Source organism: Polypterus senegalus, chromosome 6 (assembly GCF_016835505.1).
Source record: "Polypterus senegalus isolate Bchr_013 chromosome 6, ASM1683550v1, whole genome shotgun sequence".
NCBI classification, from domain to species: domain Eukaryota; kingdom Metazoa; phylum Chordata; class Cladistia; order Polypteriformes; family Polypteridae; genus Polypterus; species Polypterus senegalus.
Window position 1 is genome coordinate 125,983,774 of NC_053159.1, and position 12,622 is coordinate 125,996,395.

The window sequence follows — 12,622 nt, forward strand, 5'->3', positions numbered from 1 at the left end:
AGGTATGCAGCAAAGCATTTGTGAAGCCACAACACGCACAACCTTGAGGCGGATGGGCTACAACAGCAGAAGACCCCACTGGGTACCACTCATCTCCACTACAAATAGGAAAAAGAGGCTACAATTTGCACGAGCTCACCAAAATTGGACAGTTGAAGACTGGAAAAATGTTGCCTGGTCTGATGAGTCTCGATTTCTGTTGAGACATTCAAATGGTAGAGTCAGAATTTGGTGTAAGCAGAATGAGAATATGGATCCATCATGCCTTGTTACCACTGTGCAGGCTGGTGGTGGTGGTGTAATGGTGTGGGGTATGTTTTCTTGGCACACTTTAGGCCCCTTAGTGCCAATTGGGCATCGTTTAAATGCCGTGGGCTACCTGAGCATTGTTTCTGACCATGTCCATCCCTTCATGACCACCATGTACCCATCCTCTGATGGCTACTTCCAGCAGGATAATGCACCATGTCACAAAGCTCAAATCATTTCAAATTGGTTTCTTGAACATGACAATGAGTTCACTGTACTAAAATGGCCCCCACAGTCACCAGATCTCAACCCAATAGAGCATCTTTGGGATGTGGTGGAATGGTAGCTTCGTGCCCTAGATGTGCATCCCACAAATCTCCATCAACTGCAAGATGCTATCCTATCAATATGGGCCAACATTTCTAAAGAATGGTTTCAGCACCTTGTTGAATCAATGCCACGTAGAATTAAGGCAGTTCTGAAGGCGAAAGGGGGTCAAACACCGTATTAGTATGGTGTTCCTAATAATCCTTTAGGTGAGTGTATGTTGTCCTCTTCCTATTGATCTTTAACCCTCTATCTTCCAAAGCTCTTCTCCATTCTTCCCAACTTCCTCTTTTTCTGGTGCTGCACAACACAAAGTCATCAGCAAAGAGCCAGCAGCAGGGGGGATTGCTCTTTTCTCCCACCCCTCAACACACTCCTGACCTGATCAAAGACTTGAAGCACATCCCAGGTACACAGCCAGCTCGCTCGAAGTGCTCTCGTCTGTCGCTTCAACATACAGCGAGACCTGAGGAATCGTCCCAACAGCAGCATGCAAAGAACTTGAAAATTCAGTTCTCTCGCACATTTGAGGTTTAACTAATAAAACGTGATGCATTAAATGTGTACACACTGTTAACTAAAGCAGCAGACCATTTTAAAAAAGCAGAGGCTTTATTTATAGCTGGTATACAAACAGCACACACACATATACAGAAAGCTAGTCAGAGCGTTACTGGGAAAAGAAACCAAATGCAATTTTATTTGAATTTTAATAAAACACTTATTTAAATTTATTCAAAAAGAATCATGAACTGTTTGATTGAAGCAATATCCCTACTTTTACTGTATCACTAAAGTCTTTGTACAAAAATTAAGGAAAGAACTCAAAATGACTGAAAAACTGGCTTAGGCTACTGGCCTATAAATGCAAAGGAAACAAACTCCCTGAAATACATACAAGGGAAGCACATATTTATTACATGAAATACATTTTTTCTCATCATTTTCTATTTAATGAGTGCACATTTAATGTACAGGTTAAAATAATTACACACCATTACAAAGACAGAGGGTAAGGCCCTTTTAAACAAAATGAGCTCTAAACATTAGCCTTTGTTGAATATCAACAGTAGAAAACCCAACGGTTTGGACAACTTAAGTGAACATGTCTTCTCTGTCAGCATTATAGATTTCCCCTTCTTGCAGAGAGGCAAAGTTCAGAAAGTGTGATGGTCTGTGGACTTCATGGTAGAACTCCTTCGGGTTGGACAACTGCAGCTCGTACTTCATGTTGGGGTCATGGCGGACACCTATTGATCAGGAGAAGAAAAATACATAAAATACTCCAACTCTCCAGACAAAAGGCAGCAAAAGGGGGGAATTTAAAATAATAATACTGAAAAGATGGGCAAGAATTATACATATATTGTGTTTAAAAAAAATGCAATCATACATACCAAGATTTTAAATCTGAAATAGCAAAGCTGCTTCCTAGTTTCACTTTTAGAATATAAACTTATTAACAAAGCAGAACATTTGCATCGCACCAGATATATCCATAATGGTTAGGGGGATGCCAATACTAATCTGGGTTGTAGATTACTGGGGTGGATTATAATCAATTCTTATTTATATATATATACAGTGATCCCTCACTATATCACGCTTCAACTTTCGCAGCTTCACTCCATCACAGATTTTAAATGTAAGCATATCTAAATATATATCACAGATTTTTCGCTGGTTCACGGATTTCTTCAGACAATGGGTCTTTTAATTTATGCTACATGCTTCCACAGTTGGTTTGCCCAGTTGATTTCATACAAGGGACGCTATTGGCGGACGGCCGAGAAGCTACCCAATCAGAGCACGTATTACGCATTAAATAAAACTCCTCAATGATATACTCTATGCTTCCCACGCGGTGCTTCGCATACCTGAAAGCCCGAACAGCACGTATTGATTTTTGATTGTTTGCTTTTCTCTGTCTCTTTCACTCTCTGACATTCTCTGCTCCTGACGGAGGGGTGTGAGCAGAGGGCCCGTTTGCACACTAGCCTAGAGGATACGGACGCTCCGCTAAAAAATGATGAAAGACTACCTTCACATTGCTCCCTTCCTTGCAGCTGCTTTGTCCAGTGGTGCTTCGCATACTTAAAAGCCCGAACAGCCCTATTGATTTTAGATTGTTTGCTTTGCTCTCTCTGTCTCGCTCTCTGACATTCTCTGCTCATGACGCACACTCTTTTGAAGAGGAAGATATGTTTGCATTCTTTTAATTGTGAGACGGAACTGTCATCTCGGTCTTGTCATGGAGCACAGTTTAAACTTTTGACTAAAGGGTGTTATTTCATGTCTAGAGGGCTCTAATAATGTTAAAAAACGTATGTAGAAGGTCGTTTCAATTTTTCACTCTTTGTTATATTGCAGCCATTTGCTAAAATTTAAATTATTTTTTTTCCCTCATAAATATACACAGCACCCCATATTTGAGAGACAAAAAAAGAATTTTTGAAATTGTTGCACATTTATTAAAAAAGAAAAACTGAAATATCACATGGTCCTAAGTATTCAGACCCTTTGCTCAGTATTTAGTAGAAGCACCCTTTTGAGCTAATACAGCCATGAGTCTTCTTGGGAAAGTTGCAACAAGTTTTTCACACCTGGATTTGGGGATCCTCTGCCATTCCTCCTTGCAGATCCTCTCTAGTTCTGTCAGGTTGGATGGTAAACGTTGGTGGACAGCCATTTTTAGGTCTCTCCAGAGATGCTCAATTGGGTTTAAGTCAGGGCTCTGGCTGGGCCATTCAAGAACACTCACAGAGTTATTGTGAAGCCACTCCTTTGTTATTTTAGCTGTGTGCTCAGGGTCATTGTCTTGTTGGAAGGTAAACCTTCGGCCCAGTCTGAGGTCCTTAGCACTCTGGAGAAGGTTTTTGTCCAGGATATCCCTGTACTTGGCTGCATTCATCTTTCCCTCGATTGCAACCAGTTGTCCTGTCCCTGTAGCTGAAAAACACCCCCACAGCATGATGCTGCCACCGCCATGTTTCATTGTGGGGACTGTATTGAACAAGTGATGAGCAGTGCCTGGTTGTCTCTACACATACCGTTTAGAATTAAGGCCAAAAACTTCCATCTTGGTCTCATCAGACCAGAGAATCTTATTTCTCACCATCTCAGAGTCCTTCAGGTGTCTTTTAGCAAACTCCATGCAGGCTGTCATGTGTCTTACCTCTCCTCAGTGTGTGGAGACAACCAGGCATTGCTCATCACTTGTCCAATACAGTCCCCACAGTGAAGCATGGCGGTGGCAGCATCATGCCGTGGGGGTGTTATTCAGCTGCAGGGACAGGATGACTGGTTGCAATCAAGGGAAAGATGAATGCGGCCAAGTACAGGGATATCCTGGATAAAAACCTTCTCCAGAGTGCTAAGGACCTCAGACTGGGCCGAAGGTTTACCTTCCAACAAGACAATGACCCTAAGCACACAGCTAAAATAACAAAGGAGTGGCTTAAAAACAACTCTGTGACTGTTCTTGAATGGCCCAGCCAGAGCCCTGACTTAAACCCAATTGAGCATCTCTGGAGAGACCTAAAAATGGCTGTCCACCAACGTTTACCATCCAACCTGACAGAACTAGAGAGGATCTGCAAGGAGGAATGGCAGAGGATCCCCAAATCCAGGTGTGAAAAACTTGTTGCATCTTTCCCAAGAAGACTCATGGCTGTATTAGCTCAAAAGGGTGTTTCTACTAAATACTGAGCAAAGGGTCTGAATACTTAGGACCATGTGATATTTCAGTTTTTCTTTTTTAATAAATGTGCAACAATTTCAAAAATTCTTTTTTTTCTCTGTCAATATGGGGTGCTGTGTGTACATTAATGAGGGAAAAAATTAATTTAAATGATTTTAGCAAATGGCTGCAATATAACAAAGAGTGAAAAATTGAAGGGGGTCTGAATACTTTCCGTACCCACTGTATATGTATCTCATTTATACAAGGGGGCTTTGCCCCCTGTTCGCTTCACGAGCCCACCAACATCCCAGGGCACAACACACAGGTAGAATACAATTTCTCAAAGCTGGCGCCAGTTCAGCACACAAGTCCAAGAGGATAGCTCCTGGAAACTGAAATCGACTTAGAAGCCAGTCGTTATCATCGTCATCTATAAATATGCGCTCTCTTCTAATTCTTCCATTTGCGATGTCTTCTAACAATGCTAAAGCAGCTATGGTAGTTGGAACAGTTTGGCCATTCTGTGCACCATTATATTGTTAGAGAATGATTACAATCGAGTGAATTAAGTTTGTAAATGATATACAATTCATTTTGGTGTAATTGATAATGCCCGGTCATGGATGCAAATATGAAAAAGAAAGCGAAATAACACAGAAACAGTAGCGTTGCTTTGACGCTGGGTGTCCCCAGTTTGCAAAACTGAGCAGAAATATGAGAACACGTGGTGTGAAGCTGCCGAGACCATGTGCTTGTGCCAAATGTACTCCAAATCCTCTTCATCTGTGCAACTGTCCTCTAGATGAAGAGCTCAATTTAAAGTAACAGCTGGCAATAATCCTTAAAACCGATGGCCCGTTGTCAGCTGCTGTGAGAAGACACTTGTTTGAGGTTTATATGTTATACTTCACTCAGAAACACAAGTTTCCAGAGGAAATGCATGTGTGATGCAAATGGGAGAAAAATTTTCCAGACTTCAAAAATACCAGTCCTTTAATTGTAGTACCACAGCGAGGCTGGATATGTAACAACTTGTAAGGTGTACTGTCTGCATAAGGTACTGTAACAATAAATTCTAAGATACCAGCAAGTCTGGTCACCCTAACAGTAACTGTACAGTACACTGATCACTGCCAAATCTGAGAAGAAAAAAAACTGGAAGTGCCAGCAAGGATACACCAGAGAACTCACACGAAAATCATTCATTTTAAAAATGGTTTGCTCACATATTATTTTGGCTTCCTTGCAGAAACAAACATCTATTAACCTAGTGACCTAAGATTAGAAGGGGAGCTAACTCTGCTGAAATGTTTATGATTTGAATATCTGAGAAAAAAATTTAAAAACACACACCCCATCAAAATAATCTATTATGACAAATAAATGTAAAACACGCCAGTTGTGAAAAGTCACATCAGTCAAATCTCATTGACCTAAGCTTATATTGTGAAACATCATTGCTATGTAGCACTTTTCCTCGGCCAGACTACACTGGAGAGATGCCTACTGTGAATTATTGCTATAATAAAAAAAACAAACTACAGAATAGAAGACAGCTGGCATTATATTAAGTAGAATCACAAAAAAAATGCAATCAAAGTCATTTTATTTTCACTTACCCATAAAGTTGTAATTCCAGGAGACTTGAGCGGGTACCATGAAGAAACCAAGGAAGCGATCCGACAGCAGCATCTGCACCCTCTCATAATGTGAGGGTAAATACCCCTTGGGGTTGTTCCCCTTGTCTGTGTTCTGACGACCCCATTCATACCCACTAGGTGTCAGCTTATATGCTGTGAGGGTACAAGAGCCTGGAGTGAAGCTAAAAAAGCAAGAAGGAAAATGAAAAGGCTTAATTCACGGCAGATTAATGAAAGTTTTGATAAGAACAAGACACGTGAAAACACACAATGATGTATGTAAGCAATTATTAGGGGGACAAAAAAAAAAAAAAAATCATTCACATTTTCTTTTTTACTCCCCCAAAGGTTCTGTTGTAGGGAGGAAAGAACATCATCACAAAATCTTGAGTCAAATCAAAGAGACCTTTGCTTTAAGACTCAGTTTTTGAATCTGAATGTATTGTGTTAAAGTACTGAAAATGCTCAAGGACTCGCCTGCAAGTAATGATGATGGTCTTTTCTCCATCCCAGGATGGGTTATCTGCCATGATTTTGGCATGGCTTGTGACATCTTGTGGAGATAGCTGAGGCGATTCATTAGGCTGTGTGTGAATCCAACCAAGAGGTTCCATTTCCTTTATATAAAAAAAAAAAAAAAAAAGAAAGAATAAATATCGCAAGAGGAAACTCATCCCAAAATGTCTGGTATACTTTCATTAAGAGCTGGCATATTTATATTGACAATATCTGTGTTCTGGAAAAATTTTAATAGGAGGCTTTTCACATACCTTAAGATATTCATGCTGTGGAAGCTGATTCGGAAGGTGAACTGTCTGGTGGGTTCCCCACTGAGGTACCATCACAATGCAACGTATCTCCTTCACCTGGGGATTGTCAGGGGGGCTGGTGCCATACAGATAGCCAGCAATCTGAAGGGTATACAAGTTAAGATAGTCAAGGATGACAATGCTGCTTGAAATTCCACTCATTCACATTATAGTTTTTTCACCTACAGTTATAGGTGGAGAGCTGCACAAAGACTGCGGTGTCATGAATGACCTCCTCAAAAGAAACCTGTCACCGCAAAATACATTGACAACCTTGAAGTATCTGGCCGAGAAAATGGGACAGCTTAGCTATTAGCTAAACAAATTTGTGGGACTGAATTGTCTTCTCTCATTTGTCAAATTTCTTGTGTGAATAAATCAGTCATGTATTCGAACCAGATCTACACAAAATGATCACATACACTGCTGTTTTATGCTCCGCTGTGTCCTGTGGTGAACACAGAAGGCAGAAGGAGTCTCTCTTTCAGTATTGTCATTAACAATCCCTTAGGTTTTACTTATTAAACAGCTACATATGTCTGTTATTGCTGCAGTTATGTACATCGATAAATCAGTGACAGCATAGTATTACATCATTTAAGTCAGGGAGGAGGTGATTAGGATAACATGGAACCCCAACTCCAAAACATACCGTAAACCTGTTTAATACCCAGGCATATTCTACTGTAAGGAGAAAAAAAAAAAAACACACCACACAGAATCAGTTCTGCTCTTTGAGTTTGGCTGCCATGGACAGCAGCTTTGATAATGTGCTTAGAATGAAATACCTACACTGTCACAGGCATTGCAACATTTTAAGTGCTTTCTTCTCTAATGTTGCCTTTTAAACATTGCAGAGACAGACTGAATTTTCTTGACACGTCAAAAGACTAACAGTTTCTTGCCATACACTGGAGAAAACTGTAAATGAGCCAACTGAAACAAAATGATGGTGGATCCTAAAGATATGTACCAAACAAAAATAGAACCCACACACCATCTTGCCACATAAACCTCAGAGAGATCATAAAAATTTAAATGTAAACAGGCCTTTAATAAGAAATAACATACCTGAGCACGAAGGTCAGAGATACAAATAAATTTTTTCAGGACATTCTTGGGTAGGATGTAGGTGTAACCAGTCTCCTTAATATCATCCGAAGAGACATAAATGTGATTCGTGCGCAGATGTAGGTTAGCAGCAGAAATCGCTCTGTAATACACAAGCCACTACAATGAAGCACAATGAATCAACTGGCAAAAGTGACATTGATTTATACGAGAGATTCATCTCACCGAACTCTCCACTCTGTTTTAGAAGAAAAGGTCTGAGTCTCATAGTTGCTTGTGGTGGATGTTATGATCTCATCACCATGTTTATTCACAGTGCGCGTCTGTGTAGCAGTTAGCTGAGATTGTTCTTTGGTCTGCTTCTCAATTTCAGCGATCTGCTGGCGTTGCTGGGAGGGTGCAGAGATTTCCATACCCAGGATGATGTCACGGATCTCTGATTGGGTAAGAGAAGCTACATTCACACTGAAAAGAAAAAGGGCAGAATATATAAGAACACAGAAAGAAACAGAAAGAGACCATTTCAAAAGAGCATTATCAGTTCTACCAATGGACTAGAAAAACGGACACACCACACGACCACACAAAAATAGTTAGAATCTCACGTCAAATTACAAGTTCTGAAAGGTACAGCAGTTTTTATACTAAATCTTTGATGGCTCTTTGACAACATTTTGCAAATTAAATTATTTAAAAAGGTTATTCTGGTCTGCTTACAATGTTTACAAGTAATTACTGTAGATCTCAGTGTTAGGAGTTGGCATAAATGAAAATTGCACCAACATTGCTAGGCTAAACATTTGGAACCCCCAACATACTCGTAGGTGGTTTTGCAAGTAATGTTTTTACAACTTGTCACACCACTGTCCACCTAAGCAGATTTTAAACATACTTGTTCTTCTTGCCATAGTCAGCCAAGATAAGGTCCTTGAGTTGCACCTCAACCTTGATCCACTCCTCATCTGTAAGTGTTGGCCAGATATGATGTGGCTCTGTGATTGTGGTCTTGTCTGGCTTCAAAATTACTTTTGCACGGTCATTGTTAACATGCAAGGCCCGAAGTATTAAAATCAAGCGAGAGAATGCCTTCAAAGTTAAGGAGAGAAAATTAAAAAAAAACATTGGAATACAGTACCCCAAGTTAACTAATGCATCGTAAAACAAAACCAAACAAAGAAAGAAAAAAAAATCAATAAACAGCATTTTACAGTGTAAGACGAGATCGTCTTCAGCCAGTCATCATACAGGTTGAATAAGACCATCTGCGGCTCAGTAGCCTTTAGTATCAGATCTCCAAATTTTTCCACCTTCAGACATGCTTGGAAGGGAAGCTGCAATTCCGATCCCTTGATCACAATGTTAGGGAAATCCAACAAGTGGACCTGAAAGGATGAATGTTAAAATGTCTTGTTAATTTTCAGAACTTTGAATATTTCTCTTAATCAAAATACACCCCAGGGATTGCTACAAGACAAATAACTTCAATGCTACAAATGTCTCATACACTATATTACTTCCATATCTTAACTGTACAGTTCCTTGGTCTTTAAAATGAATCATTCTGTACTTTTACCTCTAGTGGATCCAACATGCCTTTCCGAGTAACTATAATTTGTTTTGGCTGTTCTTCTACAGGTAGAGAACGAATAAGGGCAGCAACTTCTTCTGCAGTCTTCCACTTAGCAAGCTGTGAAAAAGCAACATCATATGTCATTTTTTTTAGGTGTTGCAGCGTTGGAATAATAATTGCTCTTTTAAAATGGTGGTGGGGTGGGTAACATCATACTATGAGACAGCAGACAGGCACAATTAAATCTATTGTGGAAGCAAATCAAATCTTACTATTCACTGTGGATATTTATCTCGCTATTGTACATTTAGTCATTGGCATGTGCAATTAAATTCTTACTTGCATGTAGTAATCAATTATCAAGAAATATTTAAAAACCTATGTACTGTATAGATAAAATGTTCATAATTTTAATTAACATGACATTCAATGGAGACCATTTTTGTTCATTATCAATGGGTTTGTTATTAGCAGCTTGTCGTCTTTTTTTTACCTGTCCAAGACGCTTTTGCCCAGCCCATACTGATGTGTGGATAATCTTCAAGAACAGCTGACCAGTTCTGGGGTTAAAGATAAAAATTGCTCCATTGATGGGCTTTGTTGTTAAGTTGCCCTCGAAAGTCTGTGAAATTACAATAATTGGGTTGTTTAATTACGGCACAGTTAAACAATGCTACGGTGATATCAAGTTAAAAAGGCAAAAAACAATCTCCACCATGCTTACACACAAAAAGATAGAACATGCGTTCCAGACCATTACAGAACTCCCCCTGCCACATTTTAATAATCACATAAACCATTTCTCACACATACACACAGAAATAGAAAAAGGTACTTGCCTTGTGGATGGTCACTCTGTACACATTTGTGTCATCCACAAACCAGATGATCTGATTGGAGAACAGCTCCCCATAGTTCTGGGAGGACAGATACGGCTCAGTAGGCTCAGAAGAGTACAGCTGGAGACCTTTGCGGATTCGCTCCCTCAATACGTACAGAGCTGGATTGGCTTTCATTATCTTTGCCATTGCTTGCTGGATCAATGGTTTACTTCCTGGAAACCAGTTGCCATAGCCACTAAGGAAAGAGCATGGGGGAGAAAAGAAGGTTTGAGAAGACAACATACTGTATGCAGAGTCAAATATATATCAACCCATAAGATACATACGCTAGGTGGGATTTATGATCAAAAATAACTGAACACTAGAATCAGAGAATTTTCCAATAAGAGGAAAATCTACAGCAAGACACAACACATGTATGCAAGGTCCCATCTCCACTTAGTTCTACAAGCAAGTCTGAAGTAGTTCAGTTTATGAGCATGGACTGATGATACACCTGTAGTTCTATATTTAAAAAGTATAATGCCCGTGCAAGTCATGTGTCAAAAATAAATAAAGTACCTGTGCAGGTTATATGCCAGGTCAATAGCAATAAGAACGCCTGTGGGTGATGGGTATATACTCATGTTGTCCGTTGTGTAATCGAGGAACTTGGCCCTGGCATATCGCTCTATGTCATGAGAATCGTAGTCACCCCAACGCAGCTGGATATCAATCCAGTATTTTTGAGTTGTTGTACTGTCCATCACATCCCTGTAGAAAACAACAAAGTATACATACAAAACAGGAATCTGTTCACAGTAATGTGTCTATTAAATTATACACAGTAAAAGCATAATGAAATAAAGGACGAAGCTTACTTTGAATCAGCAAGAAGAGATGGCCGTGAAACATTCCATTTATAAGAGGCAAAGAGGAGGATGTCTGCACAGGAGGAGTTCATTTTGTAGGACTTTCGGGGATGGATTGTTTCTTTCTGTACAGTTTCAATTTCAAGTGCATCAAGTTCCTGATCAAATACCTGAGGATTGAAAATAAAACTATTTAAAGAACACTGCCTCTTTCAATTAAGTGAACACTACCTATTTTCTATGTATGGAGGATGCCTTATTGGTGTAAGTAGCTATACCTGACACAAATCCATAACAATGCTCTCATGAATTTTCTGCCACAAGTGGGCTCTGAAAATCTGAATCAGTGAAATTTTGAGTGTTGGAATTTTGCCATGCATGAAAATCCCAGTCAGATCTAGCTGCACCTGGAAGCCTACGTATACCTGTAAGACAGACACATTAAAAAAATGTTATACAACTGGATACAAAATTGGTCATTAAAAAAGCTAAAGTTACACAGTATAGTAGAATATTAAAGAATGTTATTAAGAAGATATTGTGTAATAACCAAAGAAGCAATTAACTTATTTCTGAATAAGGGGACTGGGCGGTATCATGGTCTGGAATCCCTACAGATTTTATTTTTTCTCCAGCCGTCTGGAGTTTTTTTGTTTTTTCTGTCCCCCCTGGCCATTGAACCTTACTCTTACTCGATGTTAATGTTGATTTATTTTTTTATAATTATGTCTTTCATTTTTCTATTCTTTAATATGTAAAGCACTTTGAGCTACTGTTTGTATGAAAATGTGCTATATAAATAAATGTTGTTGTTGTTGTTGTTGAATATGGCTAAAAACGACTTACATTAGCCCTATTGATAGTGGGTGACCACCAAAGTGTGAACCTTCTATTAGGAATTTGATTCAGACCAGACCTCTGGGCATTTGTAAGTTTCTTCCACTTCATGGATTCTTCAAATCCACTTGCTTTCTCCCTATGGGGAAAAAAAATCTTTTAAATAAGCTTATTATTTTAATCATTCTAATTATGTATGAAAATGTTAGTAGTAAGGACAAAGGTGATGTACAGTACAAAGAAAATGGTGAATGAACATCTTAAGAACATCACTCTATAACTCTACACCCTCAGAAGCATGCAACACATAACTTTAACTAAAAGTAAATGGGAGGCGCTTCCTTGAATGGGGAAAAAAGATAAAAGAACAACGTACCAGAAGAGACCCTCCCAGGTGGGGAAGTAGGTTCCTTTAAACAGTGTATGCTCCAGAATACCCTCTACACCTCCCAGAGCCTGGATCATGTCTGTTCTGTAATTGTTTAGATTCCACAACTTTCCATCATGGCGCTGATGCGTCCACCAGAATGGATTTTGCTTCAGGACCTGAAAGGAAAAAACAAACAAAAAAAAAAAAAAACACATTTTTAAAGGTGGCGATGGTGCAGGAATGGAGATATTAAATGTTTTATATACTTTAGGAAAAAAGTGCTTTAAAACCATTTAACATTAAAATGAATTACATTAAATCAAACAAGAATGCAGCATTTTGGACAGCTGTAAATAAAAGTTTAAAAAAAAAAA

General features: G+C 39.2%; 1 protein-coding gene across 1 annotated transcript in view; it reads right to left on the reverse strand.

Annotated features, from left to right (window-relative positions):
* Positions 1–1,166: 1,166 nt before the first annotated feature.
* Positions 1,167–12,622, reverse strand: part of prpf8 (pre-mRNA processing factor 8) — a 31,072-nt gene continuing 19,616 nt past the window's right edge. The window contains exons 28-43 of the mRNA XM_039757083.1: positions 12,255–12,424; positions 11,888–12,017; positions 11,320–11,466; positions 11,051–11,211; positions 10,752–10,943; positions 10,188–10,425; positions 9,842–9,970; positions 9,352–9,465; positions 8,987–9,160; positions 8,671–8,864; positions 8,004–8,243; positions 7,779–7,920; positions 6,669–6,809; positions 6,376–6,515; positions 5,878–6,080; positions 1,167–1,826 (exon numbers count right to left, since the gene is read on the reverse strand). Coding sequence (XP_039613017.1) covers positions 1,672–1,826; positions 5,878–6,080; positions 6,376–6,515; positions 6,669–6,809; positions 7,779–7,920; positions 8,004–8,243; positions 8,671–8,864; positions 8,987–9,160; positions 9,352–9,465; positions 9,842–9,970; positions 10,188–10,425; positions 10,752–10,943; positions 11,051–11,211; positions 11,320–11,466; positions 11,888–12,017; positions 12,255–12,424 — 2,670 coding nt within the window. The 3' untranslated portion in view covers positions 1,167–1,671. The remainder of the gene's footprint in view (positions 1,827–5,877; positions 6,081–6,375; positions 6,516–6,668; positions 6,810–7,778; positions 7,921–8,003; positions 8,244–8,670; positions 8,865–8,986; positions 9,161–9,351; positions 9,466–9,841; positions 9,971–10,187; positions 10,426–10,751; positions 10,944–11,050; positions 11,212–11,319; positions 11,467–11,887; positions 12,018–12,254; positions 12,425–12,622) is intronic.